The sequence below is a fragment of the Ambystoma mexicanum genome, chromosome 3q (assembly GCF_040938575.1).
Source record: "Ambystoma mexicanum isolate Mex_15411 chromosome 3q, UKY_AmexF1_1, whole genome shotgun sequence".
In the NCBI taxonomy this organism is placed as follows: domain Eukaryota; kingdom Metazoa; phylum Chordata; class Amphibia; order Caudata; family Ambystomatidae; genus Ambystoma; species Ambystoma mexicanum.
This window is the reverse complement of record NC_090926.1, coordinates 317,284,153-317,307,740: the sequence shown is the minus strand read 5'-3', so window position 1 is coordinate 317,307,740 and position 23,588 is coordinate 317,284,153. Positions and strand designations below refer to the sequence as shown.

At 45.8% G+C, this 23,588-nt stretch overlaps 1 protein-coding gene across 6 annotated transcripts in view; it reads right to left on the bottom strand.

Moving 5' to 3' along the window:
- The window catches only part of FMNL3 (formin like 3), a 780,663-nt gene that overhangs the window by 48,588 nt on the left and 708,487 nt on the right, over positions 1 to 23,588 (bottom strand). For 3 of the 6 annotated variants that reach the window (XM_069653874.1, XM_069653875.1, XM_069653878.1), the window contains 2 exons: positions 12,631 to 12,757; positions 12,174 to 12,293 (listed from right to left, as the gene is read on the bottom strand). In XM_069653874.1, coding sequence (XP_069509975.1) covers positions 12,202 to 12,293; positions 12,631 to 12,757 — 219 coding nt within the window. In that variant the 3' untranslated portion in view covers positions 12,174 to 12,201. Of the gene's footprint in view, positions 1 to 8,966; positions 9,009 to 12,173; positions 12,294 to 12,630; positions 12,758 to 23,588 lie in introns of all 6 variants that reach the window. The other 3 variants (XR_011305037.1, XM_069653877.1, XM_069653876.1) reach the window with 3 other exon arrangements.

The following is a 23,588-nucleotide window of genomic DNA, read 5'->3' as shown; positions in this document are numbered from 1 at the left end:
CTACACTCCCCATTGGTTCAAACGCGAAATGATCGGGTAGCCCTCCTCATCAAAAATCGGCTGCATAGAGTCGAAGAAAACAGATCTCGAATCCGGTACGAAGGTTCAGTCTTGCGCAGCTTCCCCTTTGTCGATGGTTTCTCAGCCCAAGACGGCTGGCGTTAGTATCAGCGCAGGGGTAGGCTTCTCCTTCAGGGTCTCGCTTGAGGGCTTTCAACCTCCCTCTGCTGGCTTTGTGCCAGATGGACCGTGCGCCGTTTGAGCTGCATCCACCTGCAACGTTGAGGCTGAAGTCGTACTATCCAGGGCCTTCTCAAAGACCTTTATCATTTGCTTTTTGAAGTCCTCCCACTCCTCCCTTTGTAGGGTATGACTTACCCTTGCAGTTGGATGTATCGGAATCGCGTCTGCATCTGAGCTTCTTTTTGTGAGACGAGGAAGAGTGGTGAGACACAATGCGAGCGCTTCTTTGACTTCTTGGGATGCCTTTTCCTCCCAATGTTTCTTGGAGGTAGGCTCCAGTCTGTATCATGGTGCAAGGATTTAGAGACTGACTTTCCAGGGTATTTCGACAGTGGTCTACCAATTGCCAGTTTCGCTCAGCGCGCCTTCACCGATTTAGGATTGGTTGATAACTAGACAAGAACCACATTTCACTGTATCGTGTCCGACACCGAAACACCACGCACATTTAGAGTATGGATTCGTGAGGGACATTTTGGAATTGGAGTACTTAGAGCGATTGAAACAGCACGGTTTAGGCCTCTGCGTAGCGTACTGAGCGCAAAGAAGTACTGAGGCAAGGGGGTGTATTTCTTTAACACAGCAATCAACGCCACATCCGTTATCTAAGAGTGGTGCGACCTAATACACTACGCCCCATGGTGAATACTTTTTAAAGCAGCTGATGCTGGATGAATATCAAGATGAGGAATCTGTAGGACCATGAAATCCATTTAAATGTTCATTCTGACTTCTTCCCACTATTCCGCAGGAGTGGATTTCAAGGGAAAATGTACCTGTCGCCTGTCAGGGGAGGAATCCTTCAAAGAAGAGCGGTGAGGTCCCTTTCATCTTGGAAGATGAGGAAGAGGAATGATGCAAGGTGCTCCAAGATCGCAACCTCTTGGTTTGTTTCTTAGACTCTTTTCGGTCTTTCGGGGATTTCTCACTGGTAAACTACGACTTTCGGAAGATTATCTTTTTGAAGATGTGGTAATGGGAACTGCGATACAGAGTGACCTAAAACAAGCTGCAATTTCTCTTTTTAAAGCCTTGGAAGTCATTGATTGGCAGGAGCCACACTATGTCATGGCATGTGCCATGGCACCACAGAAGAATTCTGTGAGGATCCGTGATCGACATCTTCGAGTCACAGTCCTCACATCTTTTGAAACCTGTCGGTTTCCGGGTAGACATTTTCGAAAGAAAAGGTAAAAAGCAGCTGATGTGCGAAGAAAATCTGAGGCGAAGTCAAAACGTTACAAGAGCGCACTGAGCATGCAGAAAAACAGAAAGGTGGCAACAGGGCGAGCTATTCATAATGCCAACAACATCACGGGCGTGAGTATGGAGAGAATTGAGGGACCTTGATGCAGGAGATGCACAGCACCCCCTGCTGTTGCTACTCCCCCCTAACCCCAAGGTCTGCTAAAGCAGGAATCAATATCGAAGATGGGAAGACACAATCACTTAGAAATATGGAATTCTGGTGCCAATTTAGACTTGGGTTGGATCTTCAGAGAGACTTTCTCCTTAAAGAACCTAGAGAAAGGTGGCGTGCACGAAATGGCTTATAGCTCACCGGTGTGCCTAGCTTTAGTGCGAGTAATCCGATGGGTATTGAATGCAAAAGGAAGCTGCCATTAAGAAGGAGAGAACCTTTCTCTGGTGACCTCTTCAACAGGTATAAGGGAAACAGAGAGCCCTTTATCGTACCTATTTGCAACCCCAACCTAGCCAAGAACCCATAAATTCCATGACCCGCGAGGTGGGGCACGGCAAAGGGCCTGCACCTCTGTCTTTACACAATTATTCAAAATGTCTGAATCGACATGCATATATTGGCCAGATCGATGGTCTGTGCTTAGTCAGCACCTCCACAATCTTCTCCTTTTAGGTCCCAATCTTAATATCTTAACCTTTCAAGAACCATGCATATAGGTTGAGAGACCATGGTTCCGGTGGAGCACCTGCCTTCCCGACTGGAACAAAAGGTCCATCCTCCAAGCAGGTGGGCAAAAAGCCAACTCCAGAAAGTCCTGGTACCACATCCTCCTTAACCAATCCAGAACAATTAGAATCAGGCAGGCCCGGACCCTACTTAACCTCCGGAGGATCAACAAGATGACTGGGAGCGGCAGGAAACAATAGTAAATGCCCAAGACCCACTTCACTAGGAATGTGTCCCACAAAGCCCCCCGCTGATGACATTTCTTTGGCTCCCCCTCCATCGGTTGGCCCACCATAAGAGTTTGTCTGCTATGGGCCTCGATATCAGAAAGACTTCCGTCTTGTCGCCTAGCTATTGAGACCACTGGTTCCTGAGAAGCCACAGAAGTGAGCACATACAAAGTCTGGCCTTGGCACCAAGAAAATGCAGGAAGCCACCAGGCCTAGAAGACAGAGGAAGGCTGTTGCTGGTAGAATGCTGGAACTGTGGGACCATTTGTGCAATGCTGGGGACTCCCTCCTCAGGGAGAAAAACCTCCCCCACTCGAGTGTCCAGGACTGCTCCAATGAATAGGAGCTTCTGTGCTGGTGTCGTGTGTTCAAGTGCCCTCAAGATGCCTCTAAACCTGCTCTGGAGACTGACCTTGGATCAGCCAGTCATCTACGCACAGGCATACAAAGAGTCTCTTGGGGCGTGCCACAACCACTGCCATCAGCTTGTTGAACAGTCTGGATGTGGAGGTCACTACTCTGAAATGGTCATGAGCATCCCCTATGACAAATCTCTGGAAACGCCTATGCTTCCGATAGATTGGCACATGGAAGTAGGCCTCCCAAAGGTCTAGTGACACCAATCAATCCTGAGATTGTAGAGCCTGGAGAATCTCAGTGTCACCATCTTGAACTTGGCCTTCCTAACAAATGTGTTCAAGCCTGTGAGGTCCAGGATACAACAGAGTCTTCCCCCCCTTCTTTGGCACCAGGAAGTAACTGGAGTAACAGCCAGTCGTTTTTTCCCTGGCCGGCCTTCCCCTACTGCACCCATCATAAGCAGGGACATCAGTTCTTCCTGGAGTTTAGGCTCTGGCTGCTGAGGAAAAGGTGGTGGTATGCCCAGGGGATTTCTTTTTTTCTCAAACTTTCTTAATTAAAGCACTTGGTTTAGATCATTGTATAGACATAATACCGGTGACAAAGACAATGGACATAAGCAAAGATAAATATGAATACAGACAGAATACAAGATACAATAGGCGAATGCACAATCAGCAGTTTGAAGGAGCAGAGTTTCACCCCCATAGGTAGATGGGCCAGTCGTACAGTGGGCAGTATAGTCACGGGTTTGCTCAGTCTATTCAGGGGCTGTCTTTTATGCGTACCAGATAGGCTTTAAAGGGTTGCCAGATGTATTCTGGGCGATTCCCAGCTGGCTGCATAGAAACCCATTGTTGTTCCGTGTCGCTAGCCCAAGTGACGGCACGCAACCATTGTTCAGTCGATGGTATAGTGGGCTCTGACCAATACATCAAACATCACATCACAAGTATCATGCACAGATTCACAAGCCTAATCTCCTGCCCCACTTGATCTTCAAACACATGAAAAAGACATTGCATGGGGTTAACATCTAACCTGATACCAGTTATGTCAGTAAGTCTAGAGCAAACCTCTGCTCAGTACCCATCCAGTTTATAGCAACTCCATACCACATGAAAATTGCCTGCATCATCCCCCCCGCATCTCGGGCAACAGCCAGCACTGGCTTGGGTGAAGAGTTTCAGACGGGATGGTGTAGAATTGCACCTGTGTAAGCTGTATTACAGTTGAGCTGTATTAGGCGAAACCGGGAGTTGTAAGAGACTGCCCGGGTCCATGCACACATGTCGTCCCAGATCTAGTCTGTGATCTCAACATTCATATCGAAAGCCGATTTGGAGCGCAGCTTAGAGGGGACACCACCCGATCTTGGATTAAATTATACAGAGAAGATACAATGCCCTCAGAGCCAACCGCACCCATGATATATCCCAACAAAGAGCCCCTCTCGGGTTCAACTGGAAACCTTGCCCACTATCGCTTGAACACTCTGCAGATACTGATGTACTGAAGCCCTTGCAAAGATTTGTTCTGTATGAATGTGGAGATGTCATCAGGGGAGAGGAAGTTCCCATCGAGTAACATGTCGCCCAATGCTCCAAAACCATTCTGGGACCAGCAGTGCTCAGTACCTGTGTCCACCATAGAACAGTTCCATTGTAGGAAATCCCATGATAGGGATTAGTGACCCCCGCTAGTTTCCACACCTCACACCAGGCCAGCGCTGTAAGGCTTGCAGGGTCATATGAACAGGGACCCACAAACCTAGGGGTTATTACCAGAGACCAGACATCACGCTCGCTAGCCAAGTATTTTTTTAACTTAACATGCAGGATCGCCATATCCCTGGCAAACCAGTAGGCAGCGTATTTCGCCTGTCCTACAAGGCAGTATATTTTAAAGTCGGGGGTGGCGAATCCTCGAGCACAAGGCATGGTCAAGTTGTCCCACTTGAGGCGCACCGCACGAGAGTGCCACAGAAAAGCATTGATGACAGTTTCCAAGTCTCTCAACAATGTAACACCCGGCCACAACGATATATTCTGAAAGAAGTAAAGTAGCTTTGGGAGGACGGTCATCTTAAGTAATGATATTGTACCCGCAATGGACAGCGGCAGCCATGCTCATGCTGCGAGTTGTGCTTTGAGGTGCACTTGTCCGGGGGATTGCTGAGAAAGGGCATACAGTACGCTTGATCCATCAGCTGGAGGACACAGGCAGAGGTAATCTGCTTCCAACTGAACAGCACACAGAGACTCTTCCTCTAAATAGGGAAGCATGTGGGGAAAACCCAGAGGATACAATGACGTCAGAACCATTGACGTTGAGGCCGAAGAAGATTGGCCTTAGCTGCCCCCTACCTCTATCGGGGTGTGAGAACTTTCACTTCTCTTGCTTGGCTTGGGGCAACTGCCTTTCTTACAAAGGCGGTGTAATGCTTAAATCCCCATGCCCTTGAGCTAAATGATAGGGGTTAGTTAGCAGGCTTTGCTGAACTGCCAATCCCAGCAATCTTTCCACAACCTTGGAGTCCTTCATCCTCTCTAGGGACTCATTGGATTTCGGTCCAAAAAGATGCTCCCCATCGAAGGCCATGTCGAGGAGCTTAGATTGCACATTTGGGGAGAAGCCCGATTCTCTGAGGTATAAAGCCCTTCTTTGAAGCACTGCTGATGTTCCTATTGACCTCCTGAGGGAATCCGATAGGTCTAGGCCGGCCTGGAGGGCTTAGCATGCTGTTCCCTTGCCATCATTCACCATCTCCAGGAAGCTGCCTCTCACTTCACTTTCTGGTAGGTGGGGGGCTGCCACTGAACTAACCCTTCGGAGGCCATGGGAATATTTGGCAAATGCGCGGGAGGCATTAATAGCCTTAGGCATCATGCTCCAGAACGTGAAAACCTTTTTTGCGAGGGCGTCACTTTTTTCGACTCCCTATCCATAAGAGATTCACAGTTGAAAGCCTCAAATGTATGGTTGCAGCCTGGACCACCAGCCGTTTGGGAGTCCAGTGAGTGGATAGAAATGGCAGATCGCCTCTAGCTGGTTTATACTTTTTGATAAGTTCACTGTCAACCGCTGGTGTCTAGCACAGATGTTGCCATAGTGTCATGATCGGATCTGCTTTTGCTGGCATTGAAGGGCAGGCACCTCTCTAACTGAAAGTCACCTTTCCAGGATATCTGTGAGGTCAACAAACACCTTCTGGCACTGGCCATTTGCGTGTGCATGTAGCAACGCTGCACTGCATTTCATTGTTGTGGGACGTATCAGGTCCACTTGCGTCATGTAAGCCAGCAGGTAGGCCCATGAGTTCTGCGTTGTATGACAGTCTGGTATGTGATCAAGACCCACAACAGACAGAGGTTCCATACCAAAGGAGATGGGGTCCACCTCCATGAAATACAGTTCACTTCGACTCAGATGTCCGACCTGGAATTAGGCGCATACCCCCAGTCCTGTGTTGGAGCTAACGCTGAAGAGGGGCTGACTTGGATGCTCAGCGGCTCCACTGCGGGAGGCGTGAACGCTGCAAACCTTCTTAGATTTGACAGAGGTCGAGCTTGAGGTTGTATGACCTTTCTTCAATGCCTTTGTTCAAAATACTCTGCATCAGTTCTGCCGACGACAAAGCCAAAGTGGTGCCTGCCGTGGCCTTCACATAAACCTGCAACATCTGCTGCTTGAACTTCTCCCACTCCTACCTCGGTGTCCCCTTGGAGGGTAGGACTTACCCCCCCCCATCCGAAGACTTGGAGTTGCATCTTTGCTGCAGCTTCTTTTTGTGGGAGGAGGAGGAACGAGGAGACTCATTGCAAGCCTGATCTCTTTTTTAATCTTTTATGCCGCCTGAATTCCCCATTCCTCCTCCTTCTTGCGGGTTGGCTCCTTAGTGTCAACTACTGAGGATTTCATGGCCAACCTGATCAGCAATTCGGACGGGAGCCTTGCTAGCACCAGTTTGGCCATGCGTGCTCTGAAGGCCTTTGGGTTCACGGACTGACAGGAGCTGCATTACTCCACCCCAAGTCACCACACACAGATGTGTGGATCTGTAATGGAGATTTTGGAGCGGCTATCCAGCGAATGTTTGAAACTTGGATGGTTGGGCTCTGACATGACTCAATTTCAAATTCTGAGAGGCCTCAAAATTTGAATTCACAACGAGCCGTGTTCCGAGAGTGTGCAAAAAAAACAGACTGAGGTTATGGGGGCATGGTATATGCAAAATTGGATGATCTCCGACATGTCCAGTGTCGAGGAGTGGTGATGTGGAAGTGCGAAGGAGTCGAGAAGACTATGTCAAGCTGCACTATGCCCCCTGTCGAATTTTCCAAGCATCTTACGCTGAAGGGATGATGAGGAATCTTTAGGAGAAAGCAATCCATTGAAATGTTTATCCTACGAGCATTTTCACGAAGGTGAACAAATACTGCCCTCTGTGTAAAATAGAATGGCTTATAGTATAAAGGAGGAGTTTGGCATCCTAAGAAAACTGGAAACCATCCTTAGGCTCTGAAAATATGCTACTGTTGTCTAAAGATATTGTGCGATAGGGTTCTCATGCAGCAGTCACTTTCATTGTCGGACTGGGATGCTACCAGCAGCCCGGGAAGTATAGGTCTCCAAACCAGTTCACAATCTTTCAAAATAATCCCTCCCAAACATCAATGAACCCCTCTATGCACAGAAGCACTACCACAAATAGGAAATCTAAACCCATTGCCAGCATGGCTGTGTCACCAGGTCATGAACTGATGCTCTCTCTCAAACATCTTTCCTCCAAATCAGCGACCAAATGAAGTGTGCTCAGGCCATGGTAATAATAAACATAACTGTTGATAGATTGCTTTACATAGTGGTTATCATGCTTTACAACACTGGCATCAAATGCACTTTATCGCCAACAAAGAAAAACTGACTTCCCTTCATGGTCCTGAGTAGGTTATCTATAGCGTGAGCACAGATTTCAGTAGGAGGCACCTAACAGAGTGAGCTATACGTCCTGCAGTTGCATTTGAGCTGTCTCTAGTGACCAGCCCTCTCTGTTCACAGTGATGACGGTCCGAAGGAAGAAAACAAAACATATGCTAATATGCATTTTTAATTGTTTTTACTCTACTGTGGGGGGAAGCAGAGAGGCTGTTGATCACATACAGCAAGGCAGCCCTAAACCAGCAAGAGACCCGCCGTGCAATCTTTAATATTGTGAATGCCCCACCCGTTTAACATCCAGTCCTCCCCAGGTCCCATTTCACAATGGTACTTGCCTTTAACTGTATTTTTTTTTTTTTTTTTAGAAAGGGGCCATGAACCTATTTAAATTCATCTCTACTAGGGATTCACATGTCAGACAGATGCTATGGTTCAAAGAGTGGCAACCTGCATTACAGTTTGGTAAAGTGAGTGATGGAGGAGTGCGGATACTGGAGACAGGGAATGGTGGAGGTCCATCAAGCTGTTACAGTACAAAAGCCATCGAAAGTAGCTGAGGAGCGGGGAGCTAAGAAGGTCTGGAAGGGAGAGCAACATAACTAGGAGCACTCAAATATGGGCTAATCGAAAGAAGAGAGGACCCAGAAATCCAAGGACATTTTACCAGACTGACTTTGCAGTGCTTCCATGCCTGCAGCCTTCTTCAACTCAAAGGCGAGGGATGGAGAGGGATATGGAAGTGGGAAAATTGCATAGCACTTCAGGAATATGAAAGCACAAACATTCAGTTTAAAGCTTCCTTAAGGAACTCCAGTTAAACCTTTGTCAACAGCTTGTCAACAGCCAGCATGCATGTGGTCTCAGATAACCCCCCCGAACCTCCCAACCCCTCTTGGCTGCAAAGCCGCATCGGTCTATGTTGGTATGCTACACCTTCCTCATTAGAGTTGTAAAATGTTCTCAAACTATTGTCCATATTCTTTTTCAGGCCTATGGCGATGGGAGTCTACTAGATTGCAACCCATTCTTACTATGAATGAAGTTGGCCTTCTGGTTTTGCAGCATACTGCAGTTTTCATAAGCAGCAAGTTAGTACCAAATAAAACTTCAAAACAAGCACACATACTTTTTTAAAAAGAGCAAGCCAGAGGAGGGTTTTCCAAAGCACACTTCTATTGCATTACTTATAGGCAAAAGCAGCTCCAGTGGCAGCAGAAGCATGTTAATTTTGGATTGGTGGCGGTTAATTGGCTGTTTCTTACCCTCTCTTGAGAAGGGAAACTACAGGTGGGTCTTCACGGCTGCTATAAATGTGATAAAATAGAACAAAGCAGTGAAAATAAGTCATGCAAAGAACAGAGGTACGAATGTCCATATCCTGGAGCCTAAGTTTGAGCTCTACAAGAAGAGACATTAACAGCCAGAACACGAACTCCCATCTGACCTAAGGGCACTCAGGACGAAAACATCACACTGCAGCAAGTTCACAGCCATGGCCTGTGCCAGGAGGCTTTCCAATAGCCCACCACTGTAGGGTGTAGAACTCCAACCCACCCCCCAATCCATGGCGAAATAACGGAGTTCTCAAGTTAGCCGCAGCTTTCACAATTGGTAGTGTGGCTGAGCTGTCAGGCTTTACTCTTGGGAGGGGATGGGTTGGTGCTATGGTGCAATGTATTGCATAAGGTTAAAAACGGTGTCAAATAAGTGCTACAACAAAACATGCACAAACATCACAATAAGTATATAAGAACATAGAATGAGTTAGATTGATCAGCAACCCCTGACAAGGAAGTACTCGACACAGTATGGCTTAAAAGGAAGGAGAAACAGAAGAGTCAATCCATTAGGAAATAGGCCAATCCGGTATGTACTAACAAAGGTAGCAGCTTAAAGGAGTACTAGAGAAGTTTTTATTTTAAAACAGTAGAAACATGGAACCACAAGCAGATACAGTGTAGCTTATATCGAACAAGGCAGATCAGTGAACAGCAGTGCGTCATTATTTAAATAAAAGCTTATCAAAATCACTAGTACCATTTAAAATTACAGATTATCCCGGAAATCCAATGGACCCAACGTGGACCAAGTAAAAATGTTATCCCAGCTAAGGACCCGTTTTAGTCACTAGTCAGGAGTTAACCAAGTTTTCACTAGCTCTCCAACTAGAATCAAATGGACAAACCCAATAGGCCCTGTCATGGTTATGGCTAAAGGCTAGGTAAGTATTGCTTCTTACCCAGGGGTGCAGCAGGAATGGCAACCAGCTGGCTGTGGATTCTAGGAGACCCTGGAGGAGGCCTCAAGGACCCAGGGACAAGTAATCAAGGCACTGGATGCTTAAGGAAAAGGTCCAGGAATGGAAGGTGCACAGGTGAGTTCAAGTTTCGGTCTGGCTAGAGGTGACTGGGGTCTCTGGTCAATGTGACTTTAACCAACTTTGCAGCAAGGACATGGGTGAGGAAGGCCCCAAGAAAGAAGATGCCTGCGAGTATGACACATGCAGTAGAGGAACCGGTAGCAGCCACCACAGCAGCAGGAGGACCCAGCAACGGTTATAGGCAGCTCAGAGGAGTACCAGGCATCAAGCCAGCCAGCCAGCAAGAGCTGGTCTCACAACATGGGCAATAGCTGGAGGCAACCAAACACGTGCCACGAAGAGCTTAGGTGGAGAAGGAAGGAGCCACTTGAGTCCCAGGCCAGCACAGCATAGAAGGGCTCCAACCTTTAGGTAACAGAGTCAGGAGGGTTTCTGAGGAACATCAGGAGCTGCAGGCAAGGATGGGCACAACAGGGATGGACAATAAATCCAGCCAGGAAGACTGGAGGAATAAAAAGGGAAGAGTCCAGTTAGGGACCCCCGCCAACAAGGAGAAGCAGGGATGAATAGACAAAGCAGCCAGGGGAAAGTAGGTATGGCTTCACCATGTTCCTCAGCAGCAGCCCATCTCTTTAGCATTCTTCAGATGAGTTCAGCAGATATGAGGACTAGTTAGGGTATTCCAACGGTTATAAACATTCACCAATCCAAAGGGATGCAACATTCGGGTTAGAGGTTCTAACCAAACTCATACATTTGCAGATTGCAATGTCTACGGGACCTGAAGCCAGTCTTTACTGGCTTAAACCCAAAACTGTAAATGCCTTGATGAGCCCACATCAGCAAACTGCCATTTTGGCTATGCCTCGTGGTCCACACACACGAAAAAGAAAAGCCAATAAACAAAATAGACAGCGAGTAGGACGCCATATTGTGGCATTGGGCTACTAATGTGGTAAAAAGGCTTCCAATCGTGGTGTGGATAAAACAAACGCACAACGGACACCTGTCTGACCCTCAACACACTTTCAGGGCATACCCTGGTAGCCATATGGGTTACTACCAATATAGGTTGCAGTGACAGGGGGACACTTCAGTAGAAGTGCCTGTAACGTCAAAGAAAATTCAGACCTTCGAAAAAACGAGTAAAAGGTTTATAGGACTAAATGTTAGGCAAAAGAACACCAAAAATGGAACCCTGCACTAACTACCTGATCTCACCTCTCCAGCCAGGACATGACCTCCCCTCTGTAGTAAAGGCGCAGTCTACACTTGAACTGCAGTAAGAGTACATTCAGGGTGTGCATTTCCCTCTGCAAATAAGAGCATGAACAGGGCCTGGACTACCCACTGAAGGTAGAGCCAGCCAAGGCCTGAACAACTCTCAAAAGGAAAAAACAAAATGCCTGAACGTCCTTCTACAGGAAGAACATAAGCAGGGCCGAGTCACACTCCCCACCCCACCTATATTCTAAAACAATAGAACACATGCTCCTATGTGAACAAATACACCTCCAGTGAGATGCCACTGGGTGGGCCAAGTTCATGGAAGGCTTTGAGCACTCTTCTCCTGCTCTTGTGGTAAGAGCTGCATCAACCAGAAACAATTTGTTTGATAAAAATAATCTGATAATCGTCTGATAATATTATGTCGGATACTTTAGTCACTGCTCCAGGGTGGCAGCATTTACTCCTGTTCTTTCCTCAGCATGCAGACATGCAGCATTCTCATGACACGCAAGGATAATTAGTGTTCTCCCATGCACCATTAGACCAAACGGCAAGATCTAACCACTTTCCCAAAGGAGAAGCAGAAGGGAAAAGCCAAAAGGCTATATCATGAGAGGTACAGAGTCTCCGCACTGAAGGTTTGGCATGACGGCAGGGTTGGAGCGCTAGTGATGCAGTGAGGTCATGCAATGAAAAGTATTTGGACATGCAATGGGGTTCTTGGGGGGGGGGGGGGTAACATCTGCATGCAATGGGAGATACTCTGCTTGATCTCTAGATCTGCATTGCAGGCCCTCCCTGGAGAATGAGGGGGGAAAGTATTAGGACATGCAGTTGGAGGGACAGAGCCTCATCACCTCCATCGGTTGAAGTGATGCTGCATGATGCATGCCAAGGTATAAACAGTACACAAATATACCTCTTGGTGCATTTACAGTGCAAAAGGGCTAAGAATAGGGCTCCTCGGAAGGGGGTGCATCGCAGAAGAACCTAGAGCCACGCTTGGCAGTTCGGGCTGTGAAGGGAACACTCTTCAGCACTGCAGCCATTCATGGAAAAGGGAGAAAGACAGACAGATCAAAACTGGGTACATCAGAATGCTTTGTTTAAAGAAAATCGTCACTGCACAGATATCTGACCCAGTAAGAGACCATCATTAATACCTTGGGCAGCGTAACCACCCAAACCAAAACATGCCTTAGGAAATGCTAACCTAAGAAAGGTCCGCCTTAAACACTTGATCACCCACATCATGAGGGGAGAATGTTTGGTGTGTAGCAAAGCTAGGAAACATGTAATGCATACAACGCATGGGTCTCCCTCGTAGGCACTGTGCTCCTAACACTGCTTGCTGTCTCATGAAGCCAGTTTCTCACCTGTGATAATGTCCTCAATGGTGCCATCTTTCCCTTCATACACTGGTCGATGGTCCTTGGCCTGTCGTCGGCGAAGCTCAGCAATGAGCTCATGCTGCGGCTGCCGTTTGTGCCTCTGTGACGGGGTCTGAAGGGACAAGACAAACAGAAATCTCTTGGGATTTTCTTGGGACTATACTTAGTTGTCCATACCTACACATATCCTGAGCTCTTCACCAACCCTCCAACTACTGATATCCTGGCATTACAAAACGGGCATCATTACAACCTAAACACATTAAAGCATACTCACCATATTATCTCCTATGTGTTTCAGTCCCATCATTGCTTGCAATGCCCTTCTCTTGGCAGACATGAGATAGAAAAACAGTTGGGGCCCAGTTGATCCTAGTATGCTCTCCTCGTGACTGGGCACTCTCTCAGCCCAAGCATTCATTCTATCACGATTATCTTCTGTCTCCCCATACTTAACACTTACTTTAATCTTCCGCTGAGCTCCTGATAATTTCTTTTCACTTCACTTACAGATTAAATATGCTATTGTTTTCACTTCAAATACTGGCAAACGTCAATGTCCTTCACCCACAGCCCCCAAATCTTTTCCCACCAAGCCTTCCAGGACCCTGCTCTCTTTTTCATCTCGAAATCTGAACTAATTTTCCTTTGGCAAGCTAACCCTATCTCAAACCCCACGGCTCCTCTTGCTTTAGTGCTTCAGGTTCATGGCCTGTAAGAATGTCACTGTATTTTCCCTTGTTCCCTCCCTTGCCTTGAAGCGCTTTGAAACACATTGTGTATAGGCGCTATATAAATAAACAATCATATCATATCTTATCATTTCCTCCAACCTGCTTGTTCTTATTGAATGCTGTTCCCTACTGGCATTGTTCCCTGTTCCTTTAAACGTGCTACCAGCCTACTTATCCTAAAGAAAAACTTTCATTTCTTCTTCCCCTGCCACATTCCCATTTCCATCAATTCTTCAGTAATAAAAACTTTTTGACTGGGTCACTTACAATCAACCTTCTCATTTGGATTCGATGTATTGTCTTATCACTTCAATCTGGCTTTCATACTGCTCATTCATTTGGGTCATGCCCTCCTTTATGGTGCCAATTCTCTTGGTCAAACATCCTTTCTCCACCATTTTATCTTAAATATTAATCAAACCCAAAAATATCTCTGCGCATGAGCTAAATGGTGGAACACGTTTCAACAAGAAAAATATTTGCCACAGAACTAATTTACTCTTTTTGTTATCTTTAAAATGTATTTGTATTTTACCCTTAGCACAAAAAAGAAATATCAAATTAAAAAATACAGAAGGCTATTTCTGACTGACTGCTTTCTCTTGGAATCAAAAGAAAAATAAGGAATTTGATATCTGCATTCATTCTCCTGTTTACACGTGTGACTCCTGACACTTTAAAAGACCCTCCCGAAACTGCCCAAACTACATTGAATGAATAAACAATTATACTGCACACTTTAACAAAATAAACTGTCTTGCGAGACAAAACATTACGCAGAAGAAAGATGACTGGGAGGCATTTCAAGCTAGTGTGAACAAGATTTAAAAAATCAATTTGGTCTTGCTGGTTTATATTTGTAGCCACCCCTCCACTGACTGACGATGCCTCACGCTGATCAACCCCAAACTGCCCTGGACACAGATCTTAGTGTTGTTGGCATACAAATGGCAGGTGGAGTGGGACCTAACCTATAATGGGAAAAAGATGGCAAGAACTAGACCGTGTAACAGAAATGATCCAACAAAATCCTAGTAGAAACAATCACCAACAATTCCCCTAAACAATGGCTGAGGCAGGACTCATTTTGGTGATGCCCGAAAACCAGGAAAGTATGATGTAGTTATCCATTTTGTCTGCTTAAGTGATGGGATCTCTGTACCCGGAGCTACGCTTAATCTTCCCAAAATGGGCTTGAGTTTTCTAAATACTAAAGGTTTGCTGGTCAAAACTATTGTGTCAAATTTCACTTTCCTTTCTCTTCTATTTTTTCTCACAATGCCGGTTAGAGATGTGTCCATGTACTGTTTGCCAGAAAACTATCCCGCTGAAGACTGACTTGTGTGCTAGGATATGCCATGGTATAGTTTGAACGAGAGGTAGGCAAGGACCTGTTGCCAAATAAGGCAACTGTGGATTTCCACTCTTTCCTCTTGGCTGGCTCTTCATCACGCTGGCAAATTTCCCCTTTCTTTCAGAGGTCCATGAGGCCATTCTTGGGTTCATCACTGCTGTCCTGCACCTACGCACCTAGACATTGGGGATCTCGCCTACAACCTGTGCTTTATCATGGTGGTTATCAAAGGTGAGATCTTGCTAAAGGTTAAAACACAGGTCATTGAGAATCTCCAAGACAAAATACTTAGCAGATGACTCACCATATATGTCTACATGTAGCCCATGTTCATGTTTCTGCCCATCTTGATCATCCTTCTCTTCTACCTTTGCATCAATATGCATTTCGTCCTTCCCAGCCTATCTAAAAAACGTTGCTTTGCGTCACTACCTCCCTACCCTCAGCACACCACTAAGCATTCATCATGTATTATTTCACTTAATCTTTCAGCTGCATTGATCACTGTTCATCACACTCATTTTTTTGTACTGTCCTCTTTGCCGTTCCCGGTTCTGTTCTTCAGTGGTGCCATTCTCATCTCTCTGACCAGACTGATGGTTTCTTTGTTTCCTTTTCAATATGGGATTTTTCTCAAGCTTCTGTTCATTGGTCCTCTTCTGTTGTTCTTTCTGCAATTATGTGTTCCTTTAATCTGGCTCATCATAGAAACAAAGTCGTGTTTGTTTGTGAGTTTGTATGCGGTGTTCTTTGGGACGTAACTCCTCATGAACGGTGAGGACTGGTGTCATGAATTTTGCATGGAATATTCTTTATTTCATTGCCGAATGAATGCAACTATTTCTGGCTCAATAGGTCATCCCGTTCCTGAGATAATCAACCTTTTTGGTTTTTCAGCTTTGTTTTTCGGCATTATATTTTGTGGTGTTACACCGCCATCTACAGGCCATTTTTAGAAAGTGCTCATCAAAGCAGAAACATGATCAACATTCTGAAGAAGGAAGATCAAGACAATGAAGCTGATCTAATTCAACAAGCTTTGAGACAGAACGATGAATGTGCTGAAGAACCTAAAGCAAGAAAAGCAAGACTTACCAATCAGAAAATTTGTGCTGCTAAAAAACAAAGCAACGAAACTTCTGAAGGAACTGAAACACGACTTGCTGTTAAAAGAATTAGTGCTCCTGAACTAGAAGGGATGAAACTGCTGAAGAAACTCAAGCGAGACTTACTGATCTGAGAATTTGTGCTGCTAAGAAACGCGCTGAGTTAACCTGGTCATGACTAGTTCCCACATCCTCTGAATTTAAAGGCTTTTGTTGCATTTAATCTATACGACTTAACTGTACCTTAGCTAAGGTTTTTGCAGTGAATTGCAAGAGTTTTGCTATACAATTTTTTTACAGGCCACTCACTAGCCATGGTCTTAGGCCATGGTCAGTGGTGTACATGTTCCCCAATATGTGCCTTTTGGACCCATGAGGTGGCCATGCCCACTCTACATGTCTTTTGGGCCCACTGATCAGGGTCGAATCTTTTAAGACACTACCTTTCTTTCCCGTTCACTAGCCATGGCCCCTTTACATGTTGCCCCAATAGCTTTCTTCCAGTCCATTCGGCTGTGCCAACTCTACATATTGCTCCAATAGGTTTCCTACATAGGCCCCCCCTGCCGTCAGCCGTGGTCATACCACTAGATTTCTTAGCTGATAGCTAGTACCTTTTGGACCTACAGTCCCTCAGCATCAGAGTGCTCTAGAAAAGGGATGGAGCTTTTTCATGTTTGTTAATGGCCAAAGCCCCATTTAGCCAGGACAGAGAGAGGTAGCGAGGCAAGAAGGGAGCGAGAGAGGGAGAGAGACCAAGAGAGAGAGAAGGCCAACAACACAGATGTGCTTATGCACTGAACTTCATGTGATCCTTCCACTCCAATACTGGAAGTAAAACCAGCAGCAAGAATTGGACAAGACAGCAGGCAAGTTTGCATGGTGTACAGTCTCTACCCAGTCCATTCTCCAGCCAGGACGTGGTAACTAGAAACAGTAGCTGATTCGGGGAGAGGGTTATGGGAAAGCAGATCTCCTGCATGCATGGGCTCTGGCAGGCTGCATAGAGCCAGCACGCATGCTGTCTGTTCTTTGCAAATGCAACTTGCAATGGCACGCTCCATGGAGTGCCAGCTAGGTCTGTGGGCAGAATTTATCCTGCCTCCCATCAGACTGTACATGTACCAATTCAGGAGGAAACCCTGCACTGGCCTTTCGCATGCTATACCTTTAGCAGCATATAAGGGAAGCTCACAGTGGTAGTGTTTGTGCCATACATGTACCTATTTATGAGAGATAATTGCACAGGGGCTTGCAAACAGTTTGTCTGCCAATGCTGTACTTGTGCACGTTTGTAATGAAAAGTGACACTGGTCATCTCATGCTATACCAGTACCTGTTTGCATGGGACTTGCACTGGCCCTGCCCATGTGGTACCCGTTTGTGAGGAAAGCTTGGCCTGGCCGTACCCATGCTGTCCATTTACCCATGTTTAATACTTTAGCCTATACTGTACTTGCACCAGCTTGTGGGGAAACGTGCACTGACCCTGTCCGTTCTACAGTTGTACCTGCTTGTGAGGGAAGCTTGCTTTGGCATTTTTTTGTGAACAAACTTCCCCCTTGCCCATACTGAACTGTTTGGGAGAAGCTTGATCTTGTGCTACTGAGGCTGTATTTGTTCGAGAAAGAATCTTGTACTAGACCGGTCCATGCTCTCTGGGCACTTGGTTGCTAGGGAAGCTTACGGTGACCAATGCACATACTGCATCTGTTTGTGAGAAAAGCTTCCTCTGGCCCTACCCATTCAGCATGCGATAGATTTTTTGACGGAAGATTCCACTGGCTGGTCCAGGTTTCCCCTATTTGAGGAAAGCTTGCTCTGGCTAAACCTATGCATGTCCTGTACCTATTAATTTTGTGAAGGAAGCCTGTGCTGTTCATGCCAGTATATTATCTGAACATGCTGGATTTGTGAAGAACGCTCATACTTCTGGAAAACTTGCAGCACTGTTGCCTACCTAGGCTTTGACCGTTTTGGGTGCCTTTAAGGGAAGTTGGCGTTGCTGCTTCCCACGCTGTAGCTGTTCCGTCTGATAGTAGCTTGATATGTTGCTGACTATTTTGTTTTTTATTTTAAACATTTAGACAGTGCTGGTCCTACCCAGAGGGTCTCAGAGCACCTTAAAAAGTTCAAAAGAAGAGGTGCAAAAGAAGTTTTTCAAGTCTGGATGGGAAGATTAGGATAGGCAAAAGATAGCAGCGTAGGTGGTATGGTCGGTTACATGCGCGGAAAGAGTGGCACATTTTGGGGGCTTTAGCAGAAGATCGGGATGGAGTGTGTAGCACAGATGTGGGGTGGGTGAGTGCCCCAGTCTCTTGGTACCGATTGTGTGAGGCTTGCTTTTGTGTGCAGTCTAGCTTTCAGTTTGTTGCGATGGTAGGCTTGGGGCTGAGATGGATGGCCTTGTGTATGACTCAGAGTCCTTTGAAGGCAACTTTCTGGGTTATTGGTTCAAAGTGGTGCTGGAAAAAAGTGGAGGCAAAGTGTTTGGGTAGGTGTTGTGTAAATCAATGGGTTACTTTCTGTGTGGCTAGCAGGGGGGCAATGGTATTGTTGGACGTCCACTGTGGATAGTAATTCAGTAGTTCAACTTGGATAGAGCTAGTGCTTGGACAGTGCTATGAAAGCTGTCGGGGGGAGGGGTGGAGGGGATGTTTCTTATCTTGCAAAGTAGGTGTAGCTGTAGGTTGCATGTTTTCGTGACAGCGACTCTGTGAAGCCATAGGACTTGATTGGTGTGGAGGAGGATCTGTGTTGGTTGTCTTTGGGGAATATATTGATCCAGGGGGTTAGATCAGGTTTGTGCCTGCGGTGGGGGCAGATGAGGAGGTATTCTGATTTAGAAGGGATGAACTTGAGGAAGTGGTTGGCCATCAAGGTGGTGTTGGAGGATGGACAGTTAGAGAGTGTGGAGCTGTGAGGGGGGAGGAGATTTGGTGGTACATTGGGTGTCTTTGTATTGGTGAGAGTTGATGTTATGGTGCTTAAGAATTTGTCTGAGGAATTCAATACATAGATTGAAGAGGAGGAGAAATGGGGAGATCCTTGCAATACCCCATATATGAATGTACCTATGTGGTACATGTTCAGTGCGTGCATGATGGAAGCTTTTGGTGTGCCTCACTTTTGTGTGGTGGCCTCTTTCTATGCTGTTACACATATTGCACCATTCATGTATGTCAGGAAAGTTTTACTTCTGTTGCCTGTGAATAAATGTTGTACTGCTTTTGCCAGTGACCGTTACTGTGTAAGGAATTGGTGTAGCCTACATTTACTAAAGAGAACTAAAGACTTTACACAACAAACTGAGAAGTAGCAGTGGGGCTTTTTTTGTCAATTTGTGGGAGACAGTACATTTCAAATAACATCAGGGCATTGAAATTGGTTAAAACTCCCAGCTGTAGAGTCCAGTAAAGCATCGGTTTAGGAAATTTGGTGGAAGCAGAGCTTCCGCCATGTCGCCTCTCCACCTCCTGGCCACAACCCTATTTTTGTATTCAGCGTTAACAGAACCCCATTAACAGGAGTTTGCTGCAGTCTCTGGTAGCAGTGTCTGTCTACAGAGTCTACTTGTGCAAGGAGGCGCCTTTGACAAAAACCCCTGTGAGGCGCGGAGCGCAACGGAGTTCACTGCTGAGTTTGCTGCAGTCTCTGGCAGTGTGGAGCAGGAGGAGCAAGCAGCGGGCGGCAACTTCAGTGGGTGAGAACCGCACTTAGTAACTTTACATTTTGGGATGGGGGCTCTGCCCATTGAATTACAACCAGGACAATCGCAAAAAACCCAGGCTTACTAACCTTCAATCTTCTTCTGTTTTCAGTATTACAGACAGCGCTTTTGCACCTCCTCTCCTTCCTTAAACCTTTTTTTTTTTTGTCCCGATGTCCAAACTACGAAGCGATAAAAAGCTAATCACCAAAAAAGACTGGCTCTGAAAGCTCATGAGTAGAGGGAGGGCTGAGTGATACTACCATGATAAGCACCGAAATGATTATGAACGATAAACCAGGATCTCTATCCCACTTTGGAGGCTTTTAATGGCAAGGAACCAACAAATGAAAGTGTGTCAGATGATTGTGGCTTTAAGAAACAGAAGCTCACCTTCTATTCACAAGTAGTGGGTAAACCCTTACCAAACTGCTAACTTTGGAAAGTCTTTCCCATTCTGCTCAAGAAAATACATGCACCAACACAAATGGTGCTTTGGACAAAATGCATGCCACTTTTGCTAAACATCCTATGCCAGATTGGCTACAGCGGTGGTGAGTGAGCATGTAAATACACCCCTGGAGGTCACAGAGGCTAACTGCAAGAACATAAATGTCCCCCCTGAGGATGCTACTAATGTGGGTAAGGACAGGCAAGGATTGGTGTGCCAAGCTATTCTGAACGGCAACAAAGTTAGCGTGTTGGATCACCCCTTTGAATAACTAACGACATGGATGGTTACTTCGGGCGCAGTCATTGTACAGCCCGAAAAGAGATTGGGGGGTCTATTACAGAAGCAGTAACTGAAGGCCTCACCCTGATTTATGGTTTGAACCATCTCCATAGTTCAGTCCTCGACAAAACTCATACCGTAAGGTCCCCGCCCAATTCTGAAACAGCTACCAAGAGATAATTATTTCACGCCGAAAAACATCTCTCTAAGGAGGGACTCTAGCATAATGCTGCAGATGGAATTGATGGGACCGGCTTCAATCTCGGCTATTCACCTCGTCTTAGAATTCCTACTAGACTCTACGACAACATTAAAGAGGTGGTCCAAGATAATGCCCAGAAATGAAACACACTTGATGTCATCAAGGAGGTGATCCATCTAAACACCCAGAAGCTAAACTCACTAAACAACATTAAAGAAACAGTACAAGAAAATACTGATAAGTTAAACACACTGGATAGCATTAAAGCTGTGATCGAAGACAACGCCCTAAAGCTGAATGCACTGGAACAGGGTGTCACAGAGTTGCAAACTATTACGACAAGATTTCACAACTTGCGTAAGTATGTGGTGCTCGATGAAGAGGAATGAAGGAGTTAACGATTCAAATACAGATAAGCCATCACCACAAGATGGCTCAGTATTGGTCGTGGGTTCCAGATTTATTGAGGACCATTCACAATCTATCAGATTCAGTGAAGCACCAGACAGTCCTTCACCAATGGTGAATTTATGTGTCCAGGAGACTGAAACTACTATGGTCTCTCGTAGTGGTATAGAGGAAGGGACGGAGCAAACAAACAGCGACATACAGGAAGCAAATACTCACAATCCCCAAGAGAGCTGGATTAGGGTCAACAGACAAAAAAGAAAGGGGAGACAACAGCGCTTGACAATAAAAACCATAAAACTTCCAGTTCCAACCAAAAACAGAGGTAACCACTCAAACTTCTTTAGCGCTTTGTCAGCATGGGGAGAGGACCAAACTGAGGTTCAATCTGAACAAACACCACCACATATGGAAGAAAAGCATGGGGGAACTAAGAAATCCACCAAAAACAAGAAGCAATCGAAAATCACTATCTTTCTTGAAACCACCAATAACAACACCACTGAGACTGTGTCCTATTCTACAAGTACAACAGAGACTATAATAGTGAATGTGGAAGAGCAGAGCAGCACTCAACCATTACAGTTGAGCACAATGGATGGGAATGATCAGTCCCGAAATCTATTGGCAAGAAACGCCCAAAATGAAATTCTAAAAGGAACCATACCACAAATGACTTGTGACATTTTCTTAGGGACAATAATGGGCTGGTCCATAAATCCGGAAACATGTGGCCACCGCCACATGAACAGGGGCCAAATAATAAACGGGTTCCAAGCAATCGCTGCATTGCGTTCAGATGATATCCAAAGGGTAGCCTTCCCAAAAAATGGCACTGAGAGCGCAGTGTGTTACTTTGCAACTAACTTAATAGCGCAAACTGTGTGGAACAATCGGGAATCCCTGAAATCTCTTGGGTATGACTTGGTAGAGCTACAAAATCAAGAATCGGCTGAGTCATTTCTGCTTCCACCACCTAGCGTCACACCTAAGGGCAAGAAGATCTCAGGCAATAAAGCAGATCAAGGGAACACTAGAGGTGGTATAGAGGATCGTCATGGCTGGAGGCGGCAATAGAGATGTTTAAGAAGTCCAAATTCCATCAAACCAGTCTTTATGGGAAACTGGTTGAGGTTGGCCTCTTGCAATGTGTGTGGGTTTCAGAGGCTTATTAGATCAAATGTCGAGAGCTTAAAGACAGTAGGTGTGCTCTTGTTACAAGAAACTATGTCCTTAGAGGCTTTTTTATTGGAGGGGTACCATAGCTATTGTAGGAAAGCACCAAGAGGCAATAAAGGTCAGCCGAAAGAGGGGCTCGCGATTGCAGTAGACCTGTACTACAACTGTACCCATTCCGAGGTGAGGTAAAGTCTCCAGACTTGATGGCCATCAATGTATACTTACCATGTCGAAAAGAAAATGTACTTTTTGTAAATGTATATTGGAACCATGCAACAACATTAGCGGATCTATCCACTCAATTGGACACGCTGTTTTTGTCATGGTTGGGGAAACCCCCACAACCAACTTGTTGTATTGGAAGGAGATCTAAATTCTGCATGCGTGATCTTATTGTGACATGGATGCCTCAAGTAGTGAGCTCTGTGGTCTCTGTTGAGATCAGTACCTCACCAGTTGGGACATGCAGGTTTGCACTGCAGTGGTACAGGGGCTTAAATAAATCTTGGATTGACCACTTCTATGTCTCCTCGTGTTTGGTCAGCCTGTGTGAACCTCTGGTTAAAGGCGATTCCTTTGGCAGTGATCATACACTGTTAATTCTTAACACAGGCCTTCGGTTGACTATGCAACCAGCAGATTACTGTGCTGTTTTCATCACACAAAACAGGGGCAGATTAACGGTGAAGTGGAATGCAAAAGCATGCAGGAGCTTTATGAGGAAGTGCGAAGAAACAATGTTGCATATGGGCTTTCTGGGTGCCTCCCTAAAAGTAGAAAATTACAACTTGACCCTGCAGTTATGCATATAAAATCTTACTAATAGAGGCAAACTACATGGGGGGGAAAGCCCATCAACCGACAACCAATCTTAGGGTGAAAGAGGCAAAGATGGTCAAGAGGAAGGCAATGAAGGCTGTCTTGCTTAATTATAAGGGGGCGGCTGGATACAACAAGGCAAGAAATAGGATATTGACTATCTATAAAGGCACCTTGAAGAATATTAGAAGGGAATCCCAGAACAGAACGAATCAAGAGATTATTAGAACTATCATTGATGGAGATTCCACTAAATTTAGGTCACTTTTGGGAGGCAAAACCAAGAGATTGTTGCAGGGTAGGATATGTCCGATATCCTTGCAGGTATGGGTCAGCTACCTGCAGGAAAAATACTTCCTGCCTAAAGATGAAATCACATCTTTACACCAAACCAAGCAGTGACCTTACTAGTTACATCTGGGATGAAGAGGACATCACTTGGGCCATTGGGAAAGCCAAGGCATCGAGGGTGCCGGGTCCTGACAACATTCCCCCAATACTGATCAAAAGCAATACGAGTGCCTGGTGTAGACTGTTGAAGGAACTATTCAACAATGTCACTCAGGGGTAGGGCCCCAAAGACATGTAGACAGTCACTCATTATCCCCATTCACAAACCAGGGGACAAGGCTGACCCAAAAAATTACAGGCCAATTTCCCTCTTGGATTCATCGAGTAAAATCTTTGCGACTTTGTTGC